At 32.6% G+C, this 21479-nt stretch overlaps 6 protein-coding genes across 11 annotated transcripts; 4 read left to right on the forward strand and 2 right to left on the reverse strand.

The window, feature by feature from the left end:
• Positions 1-594: 594 nt before the first annotated feature.
• LOC110602515 (interaptin) lies at positions 595-5717 on the forward strand. Of its 2 annotated transcripts, none has more exons than XM_021740089.2 (5): positions 595-1290; positions 2328-2494; positions 2778-3982; positions 4186-5093; positions 5193-5717. In XM_021740089.2, exons 3-5 carry the CDS (start codon positions 2797-2799, stop codon positions 5532-5534), a joined length of 2436 nt encoding a protein of 811 aa, XP_021595781.1. In that variant the 5' UTR covers positions 595-1290; positions 2328-2494; positions 2778-2796; the 3' UTR covers positions 5535-5717. The 2 variants fall into 2 exon arrangements, with proteins under 2 accessions (XP_021595781.1, XP_021595857.1); XM_021740165.2 differs by having other exon boundaries at positions 2333-2494.
• On the reverse strand, positions 5691-6454 carry LOC110610521 (mitogen-activated protein kinase kinase kinase 20). Its single transcript, XM_043960917.1, is given in 2 exon segments — positions 5691-6001; positions 6004-6454. Coding segments are annotated over 2 exon segments (588 nt in total). The 5' UTR covers positions 6281-6454.
• Positions 6455-7014: 560 nt separating this feature from the next.
• On the forward strand, positions 7015-9739 carry LOC110618655 (sm-like protein LSM8). Its single transcript, XM_021761845.2, has 6 exons — positions 7015-7172; positions 7920-8008; positions 8781-8821; positions 8929-9003; positions 9224-9276; positions 9423-9739. The coding sequence occupies exons 2-6, from the start codon at positions 7972-7974 to the stop codon at positions 9511-9513; spliced, it is 297 nt and encodes a 98-aa protein (XP_021617537.1). The 5' UTR covers positions 7015-7172; positions 7920-7971; the 3' UTR covers positions 9514-9739.
• A 1504-nt stretch (positions 9740-11243) lies between these two features.
• Positions 11244-12557, forward strand: LOC110621831 (uncharacterized protein At4g00950). The gene is made up of 2 exons (XM_021766131.2): positions 11244-12153; positions 12416-12557. Exons 1-2 carry the CDS (start codon positions 11563-11565, stop codon positions 12476-12478), a joined length of 654 nt encoding a protein of 217 aa, XP_021621823.1. The 5' UTR covers positions 11244-11562; the 3' UTR covers positions 12479-12557.
• Positions 12558-12916: 359 nt separating this feature from the next.
• On the reverse strand, positions 12917-13692 carry LOC110610526 (protein RKD4). Its single transcript, XM_021750489.2, has 4 exons — positions 13685-13692; positions 13505-13569; positions 13186-13433; positions 12917-13078 (listed from the first exon to the last, which is right to left on the reverse strand). Exons 1-4 carry the CDS (start codon positions 13690-13692, stop codon positions 12917-12919), a joined length of 483 nt encoding a protein of 160 aa, XP_021606181.2.
• A 2721-nt stretch (positions 13693-16413) lies between these two features.
• LOC110615181 (protein ABIL2) lies at positions 16414-20297 on the forward strand. Of its 5 annotated transcripts, XM_043960222.1 has the most exons (11): positions 16414-16728; positions 16767-16822; positions 17690-17817; positions 18078-18160; positions 18270-18420; positions 18814-18913; positions 19043-19135; positions 19224-19266; positions 19349-19449; positions 19553-19677; positions 19851-20297. In XM_043960222.1, the coding sequence occupies exons 3-11, from the start codon at positions 17731-17733 to the stop codon at positions 20019-20021; spliced, it is 954 nt and encodes a 317-aa protein (XP_043816157.1). In that variant the 5' UTR covers positions 16414-16728; positions 16767-16822; positions 17690-17730; the 3' UTR covers positions 20022-20297. The 5 variants fall into 5 exon arrangements, with proteins under 5 accessions (XP_043816157.1, XP_021612612.1, XP_021612644.1 ...); XM_021756920.2 differs by having other exon boundaries at positions 16414-16822; XM_021756952.2 differs by having other exon boundaries at positions 16418-16822; positions 19349-19437.
• Positions 20298-21479: the final 1182 nt, after the last annotated feature.

Raw genomic sequence — 21479 nt, forward strand, 5'->3', positions numbered from 1 at the left:
TATATAATTAATTCAAAATGCATCATTTTCAAACCATCTCTCATGTATTGTTCCCTCTCTATATTTTTTTTAAAATAAAAATCAAAACCGTAGTGTTTTATTTGGATATGATATTATAAAATTAAATTATTATTATTATTATTATTAAGAGTAGTCATTTCTTTTCCTATTTATTGGCCATTATTTTCAATCCCTCCATCACACTCTTAATCATATGATATTCCTCCGGATTGGGTTCTAATACCACGTGGGATGGGGCCTATGCGTGTGACTGTGACACAGGGCGTCAACTCTCCCCGGCGTTGTTTTCTAGCGAAATTTAAAAAAAAAATGTTGAACAACTCATTTTATTTTTTGAAATTTTAAATTGACACTAAAATTTAAATATATAAATAAATGCATAATGGTAAATATTCATTTTACATCATCAACGATGACGTAATACCATTTAAAATATTTCTTAATATTATTTTTTAAGTAAATTATAATAATAATGCAAGGATTTTTAAGTATGATGTTAAATTATAAAAGTATATAGAATGAGAATTGAGCAAAAAACGGGCAAATGGCAAATTATTCTGAAATATTAGTTGGAAGGCAGAACAATCGTACAAGTCACAACTCATAAGGGACCCCATCCATCCTCACATTACATTACTTTCATTAGATCATTTATATTTTCAGTCTCAACTTAATCCATGCATTCTACATCAATATCTTTACTACAAATTTCCACCATTAATTTTCTTATTCTTTTATTATAATTTTCTGTACTACAAAACCCATATGATAATTATTTTATTTTTAAAACAAAATGTTTTTTTTTATGTACTGAAATACATTTATACATGATCTATTTGATTCAGTATTTCTCAAGGGGAGAGAGAGAAATTGCTTTGCTTTCATTATAATCAATTGAATCCTGCATCCATCAAAGCCCAGATTCCGAGGGCAGATCTTGGGAAGGAATATAAAATTCTGGGAGATCAATATTGTCGTTATATGAATCCCTTTATAAAAGGACTAGTTTAATAAAATGGGTATGTACTTTTGTATAGCTTTTCTTCAACAAGTTTCTTGCTTTACAGGTCTCAACCAGGGAAGCAAATTGAGCTCAGGATACAGGCCAATCTGCAATCTCTCTTTGGACCCATGAAGACTTGGTTTCTTAGGTGGCTCCATCATAATGCCTATGAATTAACCTCCACTTTCTTCATTGCTTGCTGTTTCTATTTGCACCTTTTGCTCCTCACCAATTTCAGTCTACTTGATCTGCCCTTAATTTCTCAGGTACTGTACATAAAAGTAGCCAATCATTGATTTTTTATGCGTAGTTGAAACGTATATCCATCTGTTCTACCAGATAACAAGTAAAATTAAGCAAAAGGGTATCATTTTTTTTCTTGAGTTTCAAGGAGTTGTTGACGAACCGTAGTTGGGTTTTTCCCTTTTCAACTTTTCACCAAGTGTTTGGTGTTGAAAAGTGTTTCTTATTTTCTTTATTCTTTGTTTACTATGAGAATCGTCATGGGTTTTGCCTATTTTAGTGGAATAACTACTTGCTGTTGTAGCAACTAGCAAGCGGCTACAAGCTAACAACAGTAAGAAATTACATGATAATGTGGTCCATACATATTAAGTTTATGTGGTTCATCTTTTTACATGCATTGGGAGTTGAGACCATACTGGATATTGACTAATTTATTAGATATTTATGAGATGTGTAATCAATCAACTAGGAAAATTTTCCTCTGACAAAAAGAAAAAAAACTAGGAAAATTTTCCTTTTCATTAGTCTCAAAAGTAAGAAATCACAGAAGGGAAACTTTTAATTTATACTAACCGCAAAAGAATCATTATTTGCTTCTCTGTAAATATTTTTTTAATTATAAATTTATACTGCATATGATATCAGACAGCCAAGCCTCTCTGGAAAAATACAATATTCCAAGGAGTGTCTGATAGAGACGTGCTTCTTTTTTTTATCTTCTTCAACTCTTGTATCTTATTTAGTAATGGAGACAAACTAGCTGGAATCTAGTGCTTTGTTTCCTATAACAGTCATTCCCTGAGCTGAACAAAGAAAGGAAGAGAAAAAAAAGGTTGGTGAGGAAGAGAAAGTAGTGGAAATGGGGAATTACTTGGGTCATTCTTTCACTGAAAACCAGGGAAACTTTTGATTGTTTTCTTCTATTCCGTTACAGTATTTCGATCTTTTTTAAATTTATTTCTGATTTTGTTGTCTTTAGACACGTGTAGATATTAGACATGCTTTTGGCATTCTCTGACCAAAATTTTGATGGATAACTTCCAAATCATAAATGCAGTACAGGTTTTTCTGCTGTTGGGTGAAATTGGCGGTTCTTGAGATCTCCACTGAAAGAGAACACTGCTGTCTTTAAGGCTATAATTTCTTTTCCCTTAAAGTTTGCGTGCCCTCTGATTTTGAGTTGAAGAAAGAAAGGAGCTGTTTTGCCTTTGTTTCTGACCTTCTGTGAGTTACAGAAATTATTTATTCTTGATTTTCTTTCTGTCTTCTTGTTTGCTTTAAATGTACTTTGCATTATTTTTTGCTCAATTATTGTGAGATTTTATGCCTCAATTATTTGTACCATACTATATGACTACAGTTCTTCAATAAATACATCTTATGATATTTTTTTCTTTTCTTTTCTTGACACAGAACAGCTGAAGTTTTGATTTTTTTTTCCTTTATTAGTAGTATTTTTTATCCTTTCAATTGGGTTCTAACTTTTAATACCTTATATTTTCTGTAGAAAGGGAAGGGAGTTCCTAATGGATGAAGAGGGGGTTTCTGGATCATATTTAATTGTCTCAGAAGGGAAGAGTGATAGCTTCTATCCAATTTATTTTGGAGTTTCTTGTGCTTTTTTCGCTCTCAAGGTTTTATCAAGACCTGAGAAGGAAGAAGAAAGATGGTCTGAGTTATGTGATAAAATGCTTCAAGGAAGTGCCCAACTCTTGGGATTGCTTGTGTGGAGAATCCAGAGAGAAGGAGCAAATAGTGAGCAGTATAAGCTTCTTCATAAGCTTGAGACTGCAGAGAAAGAGATCAAAGAGCTTAAGCAAATGAGGCGTGAGGATGCAAAGGCAAATGAGAAAGTCGTTGGCATCTTTGCATCACAAGAGCAGAGATGGTTGATTGAAAGGAAGAATCTCAGGCAGCATGGTGGAGCTCTTATGAACGAATTGAGGGTTCTTCAAAAAAGGAAAGAAGAAGCTATTTCTGAAATAAATGATAAACTGAAAGAGATGGAGATTTTGGTGCAGGCTAAGGATAAGGCATTAGAGGAAGAGGAGCATAAGAGGAAGGAATTAGAAAAAAAGTTGAGAAAGGCTGAAGATGTTTTAGAAGAGTTGAGAGAAACTGCAAAGCGAGAAGCTCAAGAGTATTCTACTGATCTTTGGAAACATAAGACTGCTTTTCTTGAGCTGGTATCTAACCAGAGACAGCTCGAAGCAGAGCTGGGTAGGGCACTTAGGCAACTTGAAGCTAAAAGGCAAGAGATTGCTTTGGTCTTAGAGCAGAAAGAGGAGTCAGTTCTGTTGACCCAAAAACTTTCCATGGAAGTTGTAAAGATGCGGAGAGATTTGGAACAGAAAGATAAGATCTTGTCTGCAATGCTGAGGAAATCCAAAATGGATACAGCTGAGAAGCAAATGCTCCTAAAGGAGGTTAAACTATCCAAGACAAAGAGGAAGCAAGCTGAACTAGAAACAGAAAGGTGGAGAGTAGCATCTGAGTCTAAACATGAGAGGCATTCATTGAGAAGTATGTTTGCTCGCCAAGCCAATTCAAGACTAGATGATCCTTCAATTGCAAGAGGGACATCACAAATTGGGAAAGTGAGAACTCAGCCTGCTGAGTATGTCCTCGAGTACGAGAATCCTGAGTTTGGAAAGGATGCAGAAGTTTTTGCTAATCTTCCTGAGAGCTACTCAGAAGTAAATGATGAACTAGGTATGGGAAAAAAGAAGTCTACATTTCTCTATACTTATAAATGAACATATCCTGCCTTTTGGTATTGTATGGCTAATTTTGATATCCATAATTGATATGATATTCATTCTTGAAATCCAATCATTAGGGTTAAGATTGGATCATTTATTTGCTAGATCCCATTTTTCTATGTTTTCATCCCTTTCCTGTTCTTTTTATTGAAGCAATTATGGCTGACATCAAGCGGTTGGAAGGTTGGGTTCACTCAGAAGCGGAAAAGTATGCATCCACAATTGAGAACAGGCATCATCTAGAAATAGATGCTTTTGCAGAACAGATGCGACTCAAGGATGAGAAATTAGAAGCTTTTCGTTGGCAAATGCTAAGCATGGAAATAGAATCAAAGCGACTGCAGTCTCATGTGGAAGGACTGAGCCAGGATTTGTCACAGCTCAGGCATGAGAACATGAAATTGGAAGAGTTGTTATTAGAAAGGCAAGAAGAACTAAAAGCCTTAAAAGAGCAATTCATGGTGCAAACAAAACTTCATATTAGCCAGAAGACGGACTTCGAATCATCTCTATCTGATCCAACATCAGCCCATGATGCCTTCAGTGTTAATATTGTAAAGACAGAATCTACCGAGAGGGATCAAGAGACAAAAGCAGATTTAATCGTAACTTCTCAAGAAAAAGAAGCAGAGAAAGGAGAAATAACCCCCAATAACCAGTCCAAAAATGTTATTTTCATTGTTCAATCTCCTGAAAAGGAGTTTGAAGAAGAGAAGGATGTATCTAATGAGGCTCCAGTGGAGGACAAAAGTGCGAGTCCAGTGGTCGTTGATACTACAAAGTCACCTTTGCCTAGCCAGCCATTGATAAAGTTAAATAACTCACCAGGGAGGATGGATCTTCAAGCCCTTGGAGTTTCTTACAAGATCAAGAGGCTGAAGCAGCAACTTGTAATGCTTGAGAGACTGACAGGAAAGCAACAAATTGGAGAAGATACAAAAAGCAAAGATGGTACTCAGAATGGGATAAAAGGCTTCCCATTGTTGATGTCTTTGCTTAATAAACAAATCAGCAGGTATCAATCCCTGCAAGGCAGGACTGATGAACTTTGCAAGAGGATGGTAAGCTCTATTCTAAATTGGTGCATTTTAAGAATTACAAATGTTTTGACTAGAGCTATTTGCTGATTTGCTTTTCTCCTTTCCCTTAATTATTCACAGCATGATAATGATGTAGACAAAAGTGGAGATTCCAGTTTATTAAGAACAAAGGGAGAAACTAAAACATTAGAGCATTTTCTTGAAGAAACATTTCAGCTTCAGAGATATATGGTTGCAACAGGACAAAAGTTGATTGAAGTTCAGTCCAAGATTGCTTCTGGCTTTGCCTGTGTCTCTGAGGAGCTTGACAAGTCTATTACCTTTGACATGAAGCGTTTTACTGAAAGCATAAGAACTCTGTTTCAGGAAGTTCAAAGAGGTCTTGAAGTTCGAATTGCTCGAATTATAGGAGATCTTGAGGGAACGCTGGCTTGTGAAGGGATGATACGAATGCAGAGTTAGAAGCATAAACAAAACAACATGAAGACAAGGATAAACAAGGGTGTCATGCTGATACATACATATAATCAAATCTGTACAGGAAAATCACACAAGTTTATTGCAATAGCACATTGTCTTCAAATCTTTTACTGGTGTGAGTTTCAGGCAATTGGTCTATTAATAAATATGATCCAATATACACAGAATACAAATATCGTTGTTCACTGAGCAGAAAGATTCTAGATTAGTTATGTGGCAACCCCAGTCTGCAATTTTTGCTACAAAAGTTCATTTCCTTTCTCCGCTGCCAGGCACCGGCAAAATGTTATCCGGCTTGATATCGCAATGGATGTAACCACCACAGTGAATGTGCTTCAACCCTCGGAAAATGTCTCTTGAATAATACTTAATATCAGACTCGGCCAACCCAAAACCAGATAATTTTATTTGCCGTCCTAAACTAAGCCCACAACAGTACTCCAAGAGTAATATATGCTCACCCCATTGGCCATGTACGTAACTTCATCGCCGTAACATTGAACCACGCAAGGACTGGGACCAAGATGACAGAGGACTCGTTTCTCATGTTTTAATGAAGACAATTGATCCATAACTGCAGATTTTACAGCCATCTTAGAAGGGAACTGAGTTTCTTGATCGATGGTTGATCTTGTTTTAGCAAAAAAGACAGAACCGAAGCCTCCTTCACCAAGCAAGCAGATTCTAATCCATGAAACTCCATGAGAGGCTTCTAAAGTAGTAGGCATTTTGGAATGAACGAAGGGCCTCTATTTTTCCTCTTAAAAGCACTGGGTCGTTTGATCATAGAATACCAGTTAGAATCATGTTTTGGCCTTCGAGGAGCAGCGGCTGAGGAGGAGAATATGGCCACCACAGGGACGACAGACATCGTTGAAGAAAAAGCAAGTAGCAAGCGATGAACAAAGAGACGGGGTTTTGTTTCTTGAATAGAAAATATGGAATTTGATATTACAATCCGTGTAGCTTTAGGATTACGAAATTAATAATCAATAATCTGCAAAAGCTTTTATTTTAATGCTGAAGTAGGTCGGTGACCTGGCGTGTACCTGGAAGCTGTGGAACCGTTAATTTAGTTATTTGAAACAACCTTCAACTCTGTTTAATGATCAGAGTAATCCTATTTATATGAGTCGTTCGTTGCTTATATATGACTACAAGCCTGTTTGATACATCTGCTTTACTTGTAAATTGATAATAAAGTTTTAATTATTATTATTATTAGTAAAAATTTAATGTATAATAAATTAATCTTTGTTTTATTAGTTTAAAACCCAATCAACCAATTATTATTATTATTATTATTATAAGTGAAAATTTAATGTACAGTCCTGAAAGGTTTTGTTTAGCCCGCTCAAAATAAAAATATATATTTTTTAAAAAATAAGCGGTTAGAGAACTGCCGGCGGCAATTTGGTTAAACGGCGTCGCATTTTAAAATAGGTATCACAAGGGCATAAAATTGGGAAAGGCCATATAAGAAAGTGAACCCAAAGTCATTTCCTGAAATTGCTCTGCCTCCTAGAAGCTACATCCGCCGGTTATTTATCTGGAAACTAATCGGGGATTACATAGGCATTGTCTTTCTCCACTTACAGAGCCTTCATCAACTATCTTCAGGTACATGACTTCTTACTTTAAGAAATTTATATATAGCTCCTTCTTTGTTGCTTTTTGCAAGAAGATCTTCGCTTTTGCTAATTCAAGGAATTGAGAAGCTAAAGAAAGAGAAACTCCTTTATTGTGCGTTTGCATTTGCATGAAACTTTTACAATCTGAGCGATAAGTTAGCTTTTGGCATTAATTACTTTTTTAAAGGGACATTTGATCCTATTGAATGTGTAGGGTATCGCAAAATACTGGTACTATTTCAATTTGTTAAGATTTTCTTGGTAAAATCTGTACTGTTTGTTTAGAATTTTATTATTGGAGCTTCATAAGTATTATTTTATTTTTTCCATTGAAAATATATTGAGCTGATTTTTTAAAATAATTTTCTCCGACATGTTATCATTTTATGTAGATATGAATGATGCCATTGACTTTTTTTTTTTTTAATAGAAAAGGGAAGGGGTAAGGATCCAACCAGTGACCACATTATATTCGTTATCACCTAATGCTACATTTTCCTCAGAAAATTCAAGTTCTGAAAGAACTGCTCTTTTGATGCTTATTTGCAACTTTGTTTTGCAAGTAAAGATGATGACAACCAGAAGCTGTGTAGCTTTATAGGAGCTCTGTTGTGGTTGATTTGTATTTGTCAAAGTTTTAGCCAGACAGAGATGATTAATTGTAGTTATACTCTGTTTTGGGATCTCATGCCCCTCACCTCCCCCTCCCGCTCCTCTTTTTTTTTCTTTTATGCAGACAGATCGATTGTAGCAAAGGAGTTTCTCACAGCTGCTTCAGGACTTGCAAAATGTCTACTGGCCCTGGACTTGAGTCTCTTGTAGATCGTATGCAAATTCTTGAGGACTCTTTTTATTTGTCTTCTCATTCCTGTATATTCTAAAGGCAAAAAATGTAGCAAGACTCGTTCCTTTGGAACTTAGAAGCTTGTGATAAAATGCCAGATGTGGTTTACATATTTAGATATTGAGGTGTAAGCATTTTGAGAATTGAAATTTTGATAGCAATATGAAAGCCTGGTGATACATGTTATACAAACTGTTCTGAAAAGCATGCTAAACGCTTATAGAAATTTAAAAAATACTTAAAATGATAGATAATTTGTAAAATCAGATGAATATGAAATATGCTGCAGAACTGCTATCTTTAACTTGATAAACATTATCAAAACTGTTTGGAAAAGCATGCTAAAACACTTAGGAAATTTAAAATACTTTAGATGATAAGTGTATTTGTAAAATAAGATGAGTACGAGTATGAATATGCTGCAGAAATACTATCATTAACAAACACGTTATTTAAGGAGCTTTGATTGAAGTTGATTTACTAGGAAAAAAAAGAAAGGTATATGATTTAGTCAAGCATGGGCTTCATGAGCTCGGGTAGAAGTAGATTACAAGTTTACTATGCTGGTCCATAAACAGTATGCTTTACAGGACTACCTTTTGCCTTGTACTACTTTTTTTCGCTTAGGTTTCTGTTTTCTTTTATTTTATTTTTATTGGTTTCACGGCTGAGGAAGGAATCCCTCCATGCTTCGGTGGCATTGACTCATTTAGCTTCTGGGGCTTATCATTTAATTATTCCCCTTTTGTGCAGAAACAATTTCAGTTATAACCAATGATGGCCGCAACATAGTGGTAAGTCACATGTGCAGCACCATAAAGCTTCATTACTTGTATTTCTTTAATGCAATCATGTGATAATTTAGAATATCATCTTAATTACGAAGAGCTTTCTGATTTAGGGGATCTTGAAAGGCTTCGACCAGGCCACAAATATCATCCTAGATGAATCTCATGAACGAGTTTATTCTACTAAGGTTTTTATACTTACTTGTCTAAGAAGCTGTACATGTAGCAGTTATTTAATATTGGTTGTCTAACAAATTTGATAATTCCCAAGGGGATATTGCTAGTTGTGTTGAACTATTACTTATTAGATGGTGTAATTGCTGAGTTGTAACATCATTTATAGTTTGAATATTTGAAGATGATATTTGAATACTCACACTGCTTAAGTAATTATTCATTGATTTGCAGGAAGGCGTTCAACAACTTGTCCTGGGTTTGTACATAATAAGGGGTGACAACATGTAAATGCTTTCTTCATTGTTTCTTGCACTTTATAATATATAGATATTTTCGTTTGATGAAGAGTACAGAATTTCTTAGTTCCTTTGCATTCACACTACATACTAAACTGAGGCTTTTTCTGATCTTTCCTCATTGATTATTTCAGAAGCATTGTTGGGGAACTGGATGAAGAGCTTGATTCACACCTTGATTTATTAAACCTAAGAGCTCATCCTCTCAAGCCAGTCATTCATTGATCAACTATGAACATGTGGGATGTTGTAGACCTGGTAATGGACCCAGTACAGAATGTTAGTTGTTACAGTGGTTTAATTCTTGATGCTGTAGACTGAGACCTAATTTTATTGAAATTCTGCTGGTCTTAGTTTCTCTTCAACTTTGTTGACATCATTTTTTTTCTCATCTGTATACTTGTTAAATGTTGGTGCTATTTGTATTTCCAATTTTTATGTATTTTGCTTCTTAATGCTGGTTATGAGCCACTAAATAATTGATAGGCCTATTGGGCCAAAAAACCTAATTCTTTGCACTTTTTTCATAATTTTGTATAAGAAAAGTATATCCTTTCAATTTTATTACGGCTATAATTAATGTCTAAAATTAATTTTAACTAGTCACATGTCATGACTTCGTGAATATTTATAATTTTTAATTTCACATCATCAAAATATATTAGATAAAAATGTTAATTTTTTTCTATTTTTTTATGATTATTGCGTCACTTTTTGATTTTAAATAAAAAAGTAATCTTTTTTAATTTTTTCACAATTAATCGATTTTTAATTAATTTAACCATCACGTTTTATATTTACAGTATTTTTTCAAAAATATAGAACTTTTTGAAAATCTTAAATTTACTACTCAATTCTTAAATTCAGCAGCCACTCACTCTAGAAGCATGATTTAGCCCACTAAACGTGACAGAAGACTAGCTGTATGCGACAACCAACTATATGATAGTGCATACTCCATGATTCCTAAATCTATTTTTTTTAATTTATTTAAATTTGAAAATGAAATTTAAAATTTTATTTTACAAAATATTAAATTAGACTTATTTAATTTTTTTTAATGTAATGTTTATAGACTATTCGTCACTTTTTAAAAATAAAATAAAACAAAACAGTTACATTGCTCCCATTTCCACAAAGTAAATCAGTCCCCATAAATAAGGTGTTTAAAACGTTGTCATATGGCATAACGTGTATTTTTAATACTTATTTATATTTTTATATTAAATATTAACTTTTATCAAATCCTTTTTTTTATCTAAGCATTTTTCAATTTCAACGATTAAAATCTTGTCTCATACAATTTTATTAAATATAGTAAAAATTTTAGAAAATTTGTAAATTACAGTTTCATGTATTGTAAAACTATGCTCACTATCTTATATAATTTCTGAAGTCAATTATTTTTAATTAAAATTTTAGTTAAATTAAGAAAATAGTGAAGCCCTCTAACTTAAAATCTTTAACTTTTATTACTTGTAATAAGATTTTATTTTTTTAAAAGTTGTGATCTATATATCTAAATAATTATTTACTAAAAACTTATTTTAAATTCAAATACTTATTTTTAAAAGTGCTTTTGTATTTAAAAATTAAAATTTTTTTAAATAATACTTAAAGAATTACCGTGTGGCATGATTTTTTTTACTTTATTTTTTTTAATATAAACTAATTAAAGATATATATTTTTGTTAATGAAAAATAAATTTTATATATCTTATTCTCTTTATAATAATATAAGATGATTTTTAATAAAAATAAATGACATATATTTTATACTTTCATAAAATATAAAGATGTATTAATTATTATTAAATGAGATGTTAATTAATTAAGAATTTATTTAAAAGTTATAATATAGTTTTGACAATACATATATTAAATTATAATATTATTAAAATAAAATAATAAGTAATAGGTGAACAAAATGATCAATAAAAAAAATTAAGATCAGTCTTTGTCTCTCCCTCCCTCCCTCCTTCTCTTCCTCTCTCTCTCTCTATGACTTTTGAGAAGAAACTCGTGAAGGAGGAGCGCCAGGAGCGTTCTCCTTCTTCTTCCTCACCATTCACATTCACCACCAATAAAATTTCTATGTTTCCATAAACCCAAAAAAAAAAAAGGAATCTCTATCTATAATAAACACCCACCTCCACTTATAATCCTGACCAGAAAATCAGAATTTCATCTGGGTATATGTTATTTTCTACCTACTGTATCACTTCTGCATGATCTTTTACACACAAAAATTAAGGAAAACAAATATTCAAAACCATGGGCTCTGAACCAACTCCTACACCTAAGCTCTCATTGCTTTCCCTTCCAAGCAAGCCACAAGAGTCACCTGCAGGGATGTTGACCCCACCAATCCATACCTTAGCTTCAGTTCCATTCCAGTGGGAAGAAGCACCAGGCAAGCCCAGACCCTTGGCCACTAACCAGGTGCATCCCAAGTCCAAGACTGCAAGGTGCTTGGAATTGCCTCCGAGGATGTTATGTGAAGCCAGAGTCAATAACGTGCCCTCACCTGCTACTGTCTCTGATGTACCTGATTTGGGTGCTCAACATCAGTCCCTTCCTCGCTCTAGGTCTTTGTCGTTTGGGAAAGGAATGTCGTTGTTCAGTAGATTTGAGAACTTGGGCAGAAGAGACAATAAAGGGGGAGCCATATCTGGGTCTAGCCGTTGGGGAAGTTTCAGAAGGAACAAACAGGTTGTTGAGGGTAGTGTTGATATTTCAACATCTCCGGTTGTTGATCGCGGCTGTGGTGGTGGTGGTGAAGGTGTTAGTACAAAGGTGAAGATCACAAGGATTAGAAGGAAATCAAGCTTCTTGAGTTTCTCTTCTACAAGAACACATTTGTGGGTACGTAAAACAATAATTAATGTTAAATATATGATCAATAGTTATAGATGGTGCTATATATTGATGAAGATTAAGGGTGTTCTTGCTCAGAAGACATTGAATTTCTTGATTGATTCCAGGGGAGGAATTTTACTTGAATAATTTATCCAACGCAGAGGAATGTGTTTCTTGAAAGTTATAAAATAGTAGTATACATTCCCCTTGAATCTTTTGATTTTTCTACAGATTTATGATGTTTAATGATGCATTATTGTAACTGCAGACAAACATCTATGAAAGTTTTAAGCAGGTGGGACTTTGGAAACGTAGGCAGCAGAAAAATTGACAAAGAACACAAGCCGCCAATTGCCAACTTTTGATCTGGTTGATTTGGTTACATCCCCAACTCCAAGTGGTCTTCTCTACTTTAATTGGTTGAAATTTGTATATAGGAACAATGTTTAATGATATTTACTGCTTAATTTCTGAACATAGTAAAATTTCGATGCTGCCAACTTCAATATCATCTGATGTTAATTAATGTTACTAATGTTTGCTTAAACATTGTCTAATTAAATTCGTCACCATAATATAGAGATATCTAATTCTTCAGTTTGATTAATGACAAACCCACCTATCAAAATATGATCAATAATCATATATACTAATCCTATTTACATTCTCTTCCTATATAATCCCCAATGTGTGTGCCAAAAGTCAAAAATATCTTCATGGAAAATAGTTTCCCCCTTCTCTATTTAGCTGTATATGAAGTAAAAGCTAGTCAAATATGGTGAGCTACCAGGCACCTTTTCTTCTTGTAATTTGCTTTGAAAATCGCTTGTCTAAGCTTCTTAGTAGTTTCACTGAACTCCATATCTGGCTTTTTCTCTAGAAGCCTTTGATGCTCCTCTAGCATCATTATCTCATTAGTCAAGCCCATCTCCTACAAACACTCACTTGCACGCACCCATTCAGTAAAAACATCAAACAAGTTACGATCTCATGTACATATATATAAAAAAATTAACCCAAAATTAAGTAGATATGTACCTTGATATTGTTGATAAGAGACTTCAAGCTTCTGATTTTCCTGTGTGGCCATCTCATTATTTTGAGCTCTCTACTCCTCTTCTTCAAAATCGTCAATCCCACTTTCATCTCCTTTGCTTCTTTTGTAATGGGCACATCAAAATGCTTTCGAATCTCTTCCAATTCTAGTGGAGCAGACCTCTTCCTTTCATTGTCCTTTGTCCCTGCTAAGTCATCAGCAACGCCTATAGCAGAAGCAAAGAAAGAAGATCATTATAGCCCAAGGAGTCGTCATTAAAGCTCATCATCTCTTGAAAGCCCTCCACCCCTAAATAGTTGCCGTATGATGATAAAGACACAAAATCAATCTCCAATAAGCTCTCTAATGTCAGAAATTCCTCAAGCCTGCAAGGAAAAAAAAAAAAAAAGTAGAAACTTCTTGTAATAAGTGCAATTTCTTATTAATGAAAAGAAGGCTGGCATGCATGTTGCCCCTGTAAGTCTGAATTATTAATTAAACCTTGACATTTGATTTAATCTCTTTTTTGTAAAGTAGACTTATCCCCAAATATGATGATAATGCAGTTTGCTATAATACAATACAGTTATCAAACCAAAAACAAAATCCCTTGAAAATGTGTGTAGATATTAGAAACGGATTCATACTTGGACCTTTTTAAAAGATTTGAGATGGACTTATACTTGGGCCAATGGCCCCTTAAAATTTTAAAATATTTAGATAATCTGTTTTAAAAAAATTATTATTAGAATCTTAAATTTTAAAAAATTTATTATTTCATCAATATTTAAATTTCACATAATTAATATATTTTTTATTTTTTAAAATTAAATTCTTTAATTATTTTATCAAAAAATTCATCATCCACCTATTTTGAATATTTATATTATTTAATAGATGTAAATTTAAGTGAATATTTATATTATTTAATTATATAATTTTAATTATATATTATTTAAGAAATTCATAGAGTGAAAGAGAGTCTAAATGTCTTCTTTCATATTGTCTAAGTTGTTTTCCTAAAATTATTTAAATTTTAAAATATTAATTATTTATCATTTTTCTAATTTCAAACTCTTTCCTTCCGCTCCTACCTAAAATTGCCCCTTTATACAAATTTAGTTTATAGGGGCACACATTTACATTCTCAACTTTTATCTTTTCTAGAGATTGGAAATATAAAACTCATTACATCTATTAATCAAATGATAAATTTTTATAAATAAATATATACTTAACTAAAATCATAATAAAATTATGTTTATTTTATGTTTAAAAAATATTTTTATATATAAAAAAATTTTAAAAATAAGAATTTTTTTAGATAAAAAAATAACCTTTTTTTTTTAAATCAAAGTTATTTTTTAGGTTTAAAATTTTTATATATAAATTTATTAATAAATTCTATTTTTAAATTAAAATTAAATAATAAAAATTAAATTATTTTATTGAAAAATATTATTTATAAAAAATATTTTTTAAATATAAACTATTTTCTATAAAAAATAAATATAAATTTTATATTTAATTATACGTTAATAATTAAATACACATACAAAACGTCTTTCGTATTCGATAAGAAACGTAATCCTATTAGTCCGCAAAATATCAGACTGACTGCCGCTAATCACGCCACTGATTTACATGTTATTTTTTCAATTAAAAAAACATATATTGATAGTTTAAATTTAAATATAAAATATTTTTAAAATTTTTAAATTAGTTGAGTGAATTATGTATTTTTTATTTTTTAAAAATAAAAATGAGAGATTAAAGGAGTAAAAATGAGATTTCTCAGAATTATTTAAATACCTTTATTATTGAAATAAATTTGTAAGTATAATTTTTTAAAAATATTTTTTATAAAATAAATAGAGCTTAATAATTTATAACAAAAAAATAATAGATAACTTAGATGGAAGGAAAAATCTCATAAAAATAAATTAAAATCTCTAAATTTGTCAAAGAGCAAATTTAAATAGTAAACAAATATGGTGAAATAATTGGAAATAATATCCTTCTCCCCCTCTTATCCGAGCATTGACTTATATATTTACTATATTCATTTGAGAAAAAAAAAAGCATTTCAAGAAATTATTTTACAATTAATTATTCTATTTTGAAATAAAATTTCGTTTTTAGTGAAAAAATAAATATTTTTATTTTAAATGAAAGAATCAATAAAAAAATATATATATGAACTGAAATTCTTGATAGTTGGTGCTACGATTATATATATATAAAAAGAGATAAATATTATTATATAAATCTAATGAAATTAAATGAAAAAAAAATACGGCCGGAGCCCACATGGCAAGTGGGTTTGGAAAAGGTCGCAGCCTTAGGAATAGGAACATAGCCCACCTGTGAGCTCCATAATATTTTCATTTTTTTAAATTTAAATATTCAATGATATTTTAATGCTTCAATAATAATTAATAGTTGTAAATGATTTTCTTAATAATAAAAATATTAACTTTAAAATAAACAAATGAAGAAAGTTGAAATTGAATTTCTCATTTCTTATATTTTAAATGTGCAGAAACTAATTCTGAAAAAAAATTAATTTAATTATACTATTTGACTATAAATAATATAAAATATAATCTGAGTAATTATTCAACTTGAACTTAAGACTATGGCTCTGGGACAGTACTTTCTACTTCAAATGTCACAAAATATTACTGCTCAATTATTATATTTTTTTATATTATTTGTCTATAATTTATTTATTTATTTATTTATTTTTAAATATTGAGACAACAAAATTATAATTTATATTTTTTAAAAAAATTGAAAACGAATAGCCGTTAATTTGACAATATTTAAAAATTAATATAATATTAGCGTCGAAGAATTTTGGCGCTTGGTGAAGGTAGCAGCAAGCTGTGAAAACAACAGCCTGGCGTGCCTTTGAAGGTCAAGGAAGATGAACCGCTGCTTCTGCTTGGCTTTTAACAACACTTACCCACAAATTTTTATGGCCAATGATTTTTATCAAATGGTTCCAATTAGACAAAATTTGATATTACAATTTAGCACAAAAGATTATGGCCAAAACTAGATTTTTATTTTCTATTAAAATAATGAATTGCTTTATTAGAAAATAAATAAATAACAACAGTGGGAGAGAGGAGGTGTGGGTTCCACTAAAATGGGCAAAATGATGAGTAATGGGGTTGGAGTGGTCAGATTTTGCTTCAAAAAGGAGTAGACTTTTACTTTTACTCTCACAATACTTTGATTTCCAATACAAGACTTGCTAACTTTGATGCGTCTGCCTCTCTCTTCTTCGACTCTTCTCTCCGATCTCTAGTCACCTCCTTTTCTTCTTTTCTCTCTCTTGAAGCCTTTTGTTTGCTTTTTTATGGTGCTGTGCTCACGTAGCTTGCTAAACGACTTGAATTGGAGGACATCAGTATTTGTTCTTTTTTGTTGTTTAGTGAAAAAACTTTAGACCATATATTACACTGGCCTACTTGTTTGTGCCCTTCCTTTCTTTGGCATTTGCCCTGTTTCCCGGCTTCCACCACCTGGGTTTCACATTGACTAGTGAATAGATTTTGAATTGGGGAGATGGGTCTTGGCCTGTAGTCTCATCTCGTGCCAAAATAACCTAGTTTGTGCTAGGAGAATCAGGTTAGTCCCTTTTTTAATTTCACCTGCATATCCAGTTCTTTTCATTTTACTGCCTATTCTTATCAGAAGGGCAAAGTTAACATAAAAATAACCCCGTAAAGTAGCTACCTTTGCTAAGCACTGTCCAAGTGAGCTGCTTGGTTAAGCCAAAGTAATGGGATTCCTATTCATTTCCTCAGAAACCAGATAGAGGGAATTGAAAATTTCCCAGCTTTTGGTGCTTTTTAAGGATTGGATTAGACTTTACTGTTCTGGTGCTTATCTTATTTGATATAATTAGAGTATCGATGAAGATTCAGATTTTCTTTTTTGGTGTACTCGCAAGTGCTGCAGTTGTTTAGAACTTTGAGTGTCTATATATGTTTTTTCTTGCTTTTCTGAGTGGTTGCAGAAGTTTGGCAACTGGCAAAGTAGTGTCTGGCATGTATATGCTAAATCTTGTTTCGAATATTGGTACTTTGAGTTTCTTTTTAATGGTAACTTACCAGGAAAGAGTGTCTTTGTCCTACCTTTTTCTCGTTTTTTATTCTTCAGGGAGTTCTAAAATTTTCAGGGTTCAAATCTGATTTTATTTGTATTTTTTCATACTGTGTATATATTCCCTCTCTATGTGGGTATGAGATGTGCCCTTGAGCACACCCCTTTTCCCATTATCATTCCTTGGGGCTTTTTCAGTTTGTAATCCTTAGGATTTTAGTGGGTTCTGATTTAGGTTATTTGAAGAAAGCACTAATGCTCAGCCGAGAATCAATACTAGATTGTATTTTTCCCATGCTTTTGTGTCTGCAAGTCTCTGCCTGCAGCTTCTTTTTCTTTTCTTTTTTCTTTTTTTTCTTGTTCTAATTTTGGTTATTGTCATTCCTGCAGGATAAGAGATTTTAAGTCCAATTTTCTCCGCTATTGGTACAATGACTGCAACTCCTGTCTCCAGGGAGGCATCAGATAATGATGAGGTTCCTATGCAACAGAATCTGCTCTTCTCTGATAGTCTTGAGGTGCTGTTATCTGAGAGTGTTTAGTTTCCTGGTTAAAGTTTTCAATCCATGTTAATCATGATGTTTATTGTTTCTGGCATGCTTTAGTTAAATTCTGACTGTGAACTAATTCGTTCAAAATCTTTCATTAGCCTTGTGTTTCCCTCTAGTATTTTGATATCCTTCGTGTGAAAATTGGTAGAATTTGTTTTGCAGCTAGGCTTTTTTAATGGGATTTTTGTGGCATAAATTTTTTTCTTTATTGTGTCTGTCTATTTCAGGATTTGAAGAATTTGAGAACACAGTTGTACTCAGCAGCCGAGTATTTTGAACTATCCTACACAAATGATGACCAAAAACAGATGTGAGTTGCTTTTGTTGGGAATGGTCATGAATGGTATTTATGAAAATGGGGATTGATGTTTTCTTTGTATTTTTACAACCACCCTAAGAATTAGCTCATTCCCATGCAGAGTGGTGGAAACATTAAAAGATTACGCCATTAAAGCTATTGTGAATACGGTGGACCATTTGGGTTCTGTGACATATAAGGTTCATGATCTGGTGGATGAGAAGGTTGATGAAGTTTCTGGAACAGAGTTCCAAGTCTCTTGCATTGAGCAGGTGTCCCTTGATTTTGATTTTGATTTTGAAGTTCATTAAAATGTCTGAACAAGCTTGTGTTTTGAATACTATATCCACACTGTGATGACCTTTGAAGAAATCTCCATTGTGTCTGATGCCTTCTGGTTGGAACCAGTGGCTGTTCGTTTCTTCTCCTAGCAGCATACTAGGAGATCTTTACAAATGGTGTTTGACATTTGATACTGACATTATATCTGAATATGGAATACATGTTTTGTAGAACAGCTGGAAGGGAATTTTTCCTTCATTGGTTTTCTTTCAATTAAAGATAATGCTAGAGATTAGTGTAGTGATGAACTGCTCTGGATTTAAACATTTATATATGCTTTTAACTGAAGGATGGCCTTTTTTTCCCCCTTTTTGTGTTGTTAGAGGGTGCGGACATGCCAAGAATATATTGATCATGAGGGTCTCACCCAACAGTCACTCGTAATAAATGCTCCAAAGTACCATAAGCGGTACATCTTGCCAGGTAATACGCTGCCCTGCATCCTTCACTATTTCTGTGGTTATTAAATGTTAACCAAAGTTAGTGTTTGCTTTTCTTCTTGCAATATAAGAGTTTAGATCTTTACAATCTACTGATTCATGTCATGTTCAGTTGGGAAGACAATGCATGGAGCCATCCACCCGAAATCAGAATATCTGGGATTCAGCCTAGACAATGAAGAAGTTTGGCGTCAATTCCGGAATGGTAAGGAATTCATCCTAGTTTGTATTGGTTTATTGTGTCTTGAGCAAGATTATATCAGAATTTGATCATTTATCTGATGATATCAAAGCTGCTCGAGCAACTATCCCGGAAGCCCCAACATCTTCAGTCAGGTAAGATTGCTACGCATTTTTCCTATTTGTCAAACAGTTAAAATATGGCTAAGATGATAACCTTAAGTTATATCCCTTGCAGAAAAGGGCGTTCTCCTTCACCTACCCGACGACCTCAGCAGCCGTCTGTAACCTCTTCCTTTACACCTACCATGCCCCAAAAAGAATTGGGTTTGTGTACACGTACCTTCTTAACAATTTGTTTTGCTCCCTTTTTCATGTAGTTTTCAGGACTTCTTTAATTGAACTATTGTTCTTGAACTGATGATGCCTCCTTTCCAATCAGAGAAGCGCACGGTTTCACCACATCGTTTTCCATTATTCCGCTCGGGGTCTATGTCAAGTAGGCCAACAACCCCTAACAGGAGCAGACCTACCACTCCAAGTTCAGCAGGTGCTGCGAGACAACAGGTGAGCATGGGTTAAATTTTTTATAAGTTGTGAAGAAATTGCAGATAAACCTGCACAAGAGCATTGCTATGGATCTTACAAAAACTTCTAGTATTTAAAAATACTTCACGTATATAGTTTTAGCTTAAACAACTTCTCTAAGCTTCGGAAACCTTTTCTTTTCTTTCTATCAGTTCCCTTCCGAGCCTCGAAAATCAGCTTCGATGCGTATCCGAACTGAAAAGGAAAATTCCAAAGACATTGAGCAATATCCGAGCAAAAGTAAACGCCTTCTCAAGGCACTGCTTAGTCGACGCAAATCTAAGAAAGACGATACGCTATATACTTACTTGGATGAATACTGAAGTGATAGTCAGTATTGCAGAAAATGGCCAAGGTTGCAGTGAGATTTTTCTCTTCATTTCTTTCTCTTCTGAGCAGCAGCTAGTTATCATGTAATGTTAGTATTATTGTATGCAGTGAAGCATTCCACAAGTGTTCTACAATAATGCATATTTTGATCTGAAATCATGTAAGAGGAATGTTAGTTTATTCCTTTATTGATTTAATCTGCCAGTTGTAATTAGTTCTATAAATAAATATTAGTCTGAGCCCTGCATTTCTGCACTGGTGATGTAAAATTTTTTTCATATTACTAATAATTTAAATAATAGGAATCAGCTGTAGGCGTGATCCTGCAATCATATCCAGATGCACACAAATTACGTTAAATCATTAATTTTTCTGCAATCTCTTAAATTGTTTATAAAATTTATATAGTTTAGTTAAAATTATATAATTTAGACATAAATAAATTATGATATTTTATTTTGATTTGATTCATTTAATATTTTTATAGTATTTTAACAAAATTATGTATTTTTTATTTACGAGAAAAAATATTATTTTTCTATTAATTTTGGAATTTGTTTTAATTTTAAAATTCGAATATTATAAAATCTTATTATATGAGTTAATAAATTACGTTAAATTGTTAAACTGTTCACAATCCTTCAAGACATTTTGTAATTTACTACTTCACATACGAAAAACAAAATATATATATATATAAAAGTTGATAAATTAATTAAGTTATGCTTAAAATTTACACAATCAGGTGTTCCAGAAAGCAGTAATGGATGTGATGGAAACTGCATTGGTGTGGATTCAGGGGCTATTTGCTTGGCATCAGAACAGAAACTGCAACTTCCATTCTGAAAAGTTGTAGAGGACTCCCCTCTGGCCTCTACCGTGCACAAATAGCCTGGAACCATAATAGCTAAAGCATTTAGGGAGAGATTCTTATGAAAACAAAGGCCAAAGAATACAAGACAATATTTGTAAAGACCAAGCTTCGTACAGTGAGTTTGATATTTTCTCAGTATCAGGATGTGTGCAAAGGAGATTTATACAGCATCAGAAAACCATAACAGATCAGCACCATCATTCTACTGGTAATTAGAAGCAGCATCATGCACAAGCATTCTATTTGAAATAATTAAAATTAAAATTTTTATTCGTTAAAATATATTATAGTTTAATATGCAGAAAAGAAAATACTAAAAAAAAGATAAGTGAATTTTTTTTACAGTTTTATAATAAGCAAATTAACAATCATATAGACCAAAGTATGTAGTTTGAGAACAAAAGATGGTGGTTGGGTTGTGGGAGGTAAACAGAAAAATGGATGAGAAACTAAGAAAGGAATGGAATATTAGCATATTCTTTGGAGTTGGCCATTTTCTCCAACTTTATTTCTATTGGTGGGATATGCTATATTACTCAGCACCTTTCCGAATCTCCTCTCTCTCTCTCTCTCTCTC

The sequence above is a fragment of the Manihot esculenta genome, chromosome 1 (genome assembly GCF_001659605.2).
Source record: "Manihot esculenta cultivar AM560-2 chromosome 1, M.esculenta_v8, whole genome shotgun sequence".
Classification (NCBI taxonomy): domain Eukaryota; kingdom Viridiplantae; phylum Streptophyta; class Magnoliopsida; order Malpighiales; family Euphorbiaceae; genus Manihot; species Manihot esculenta.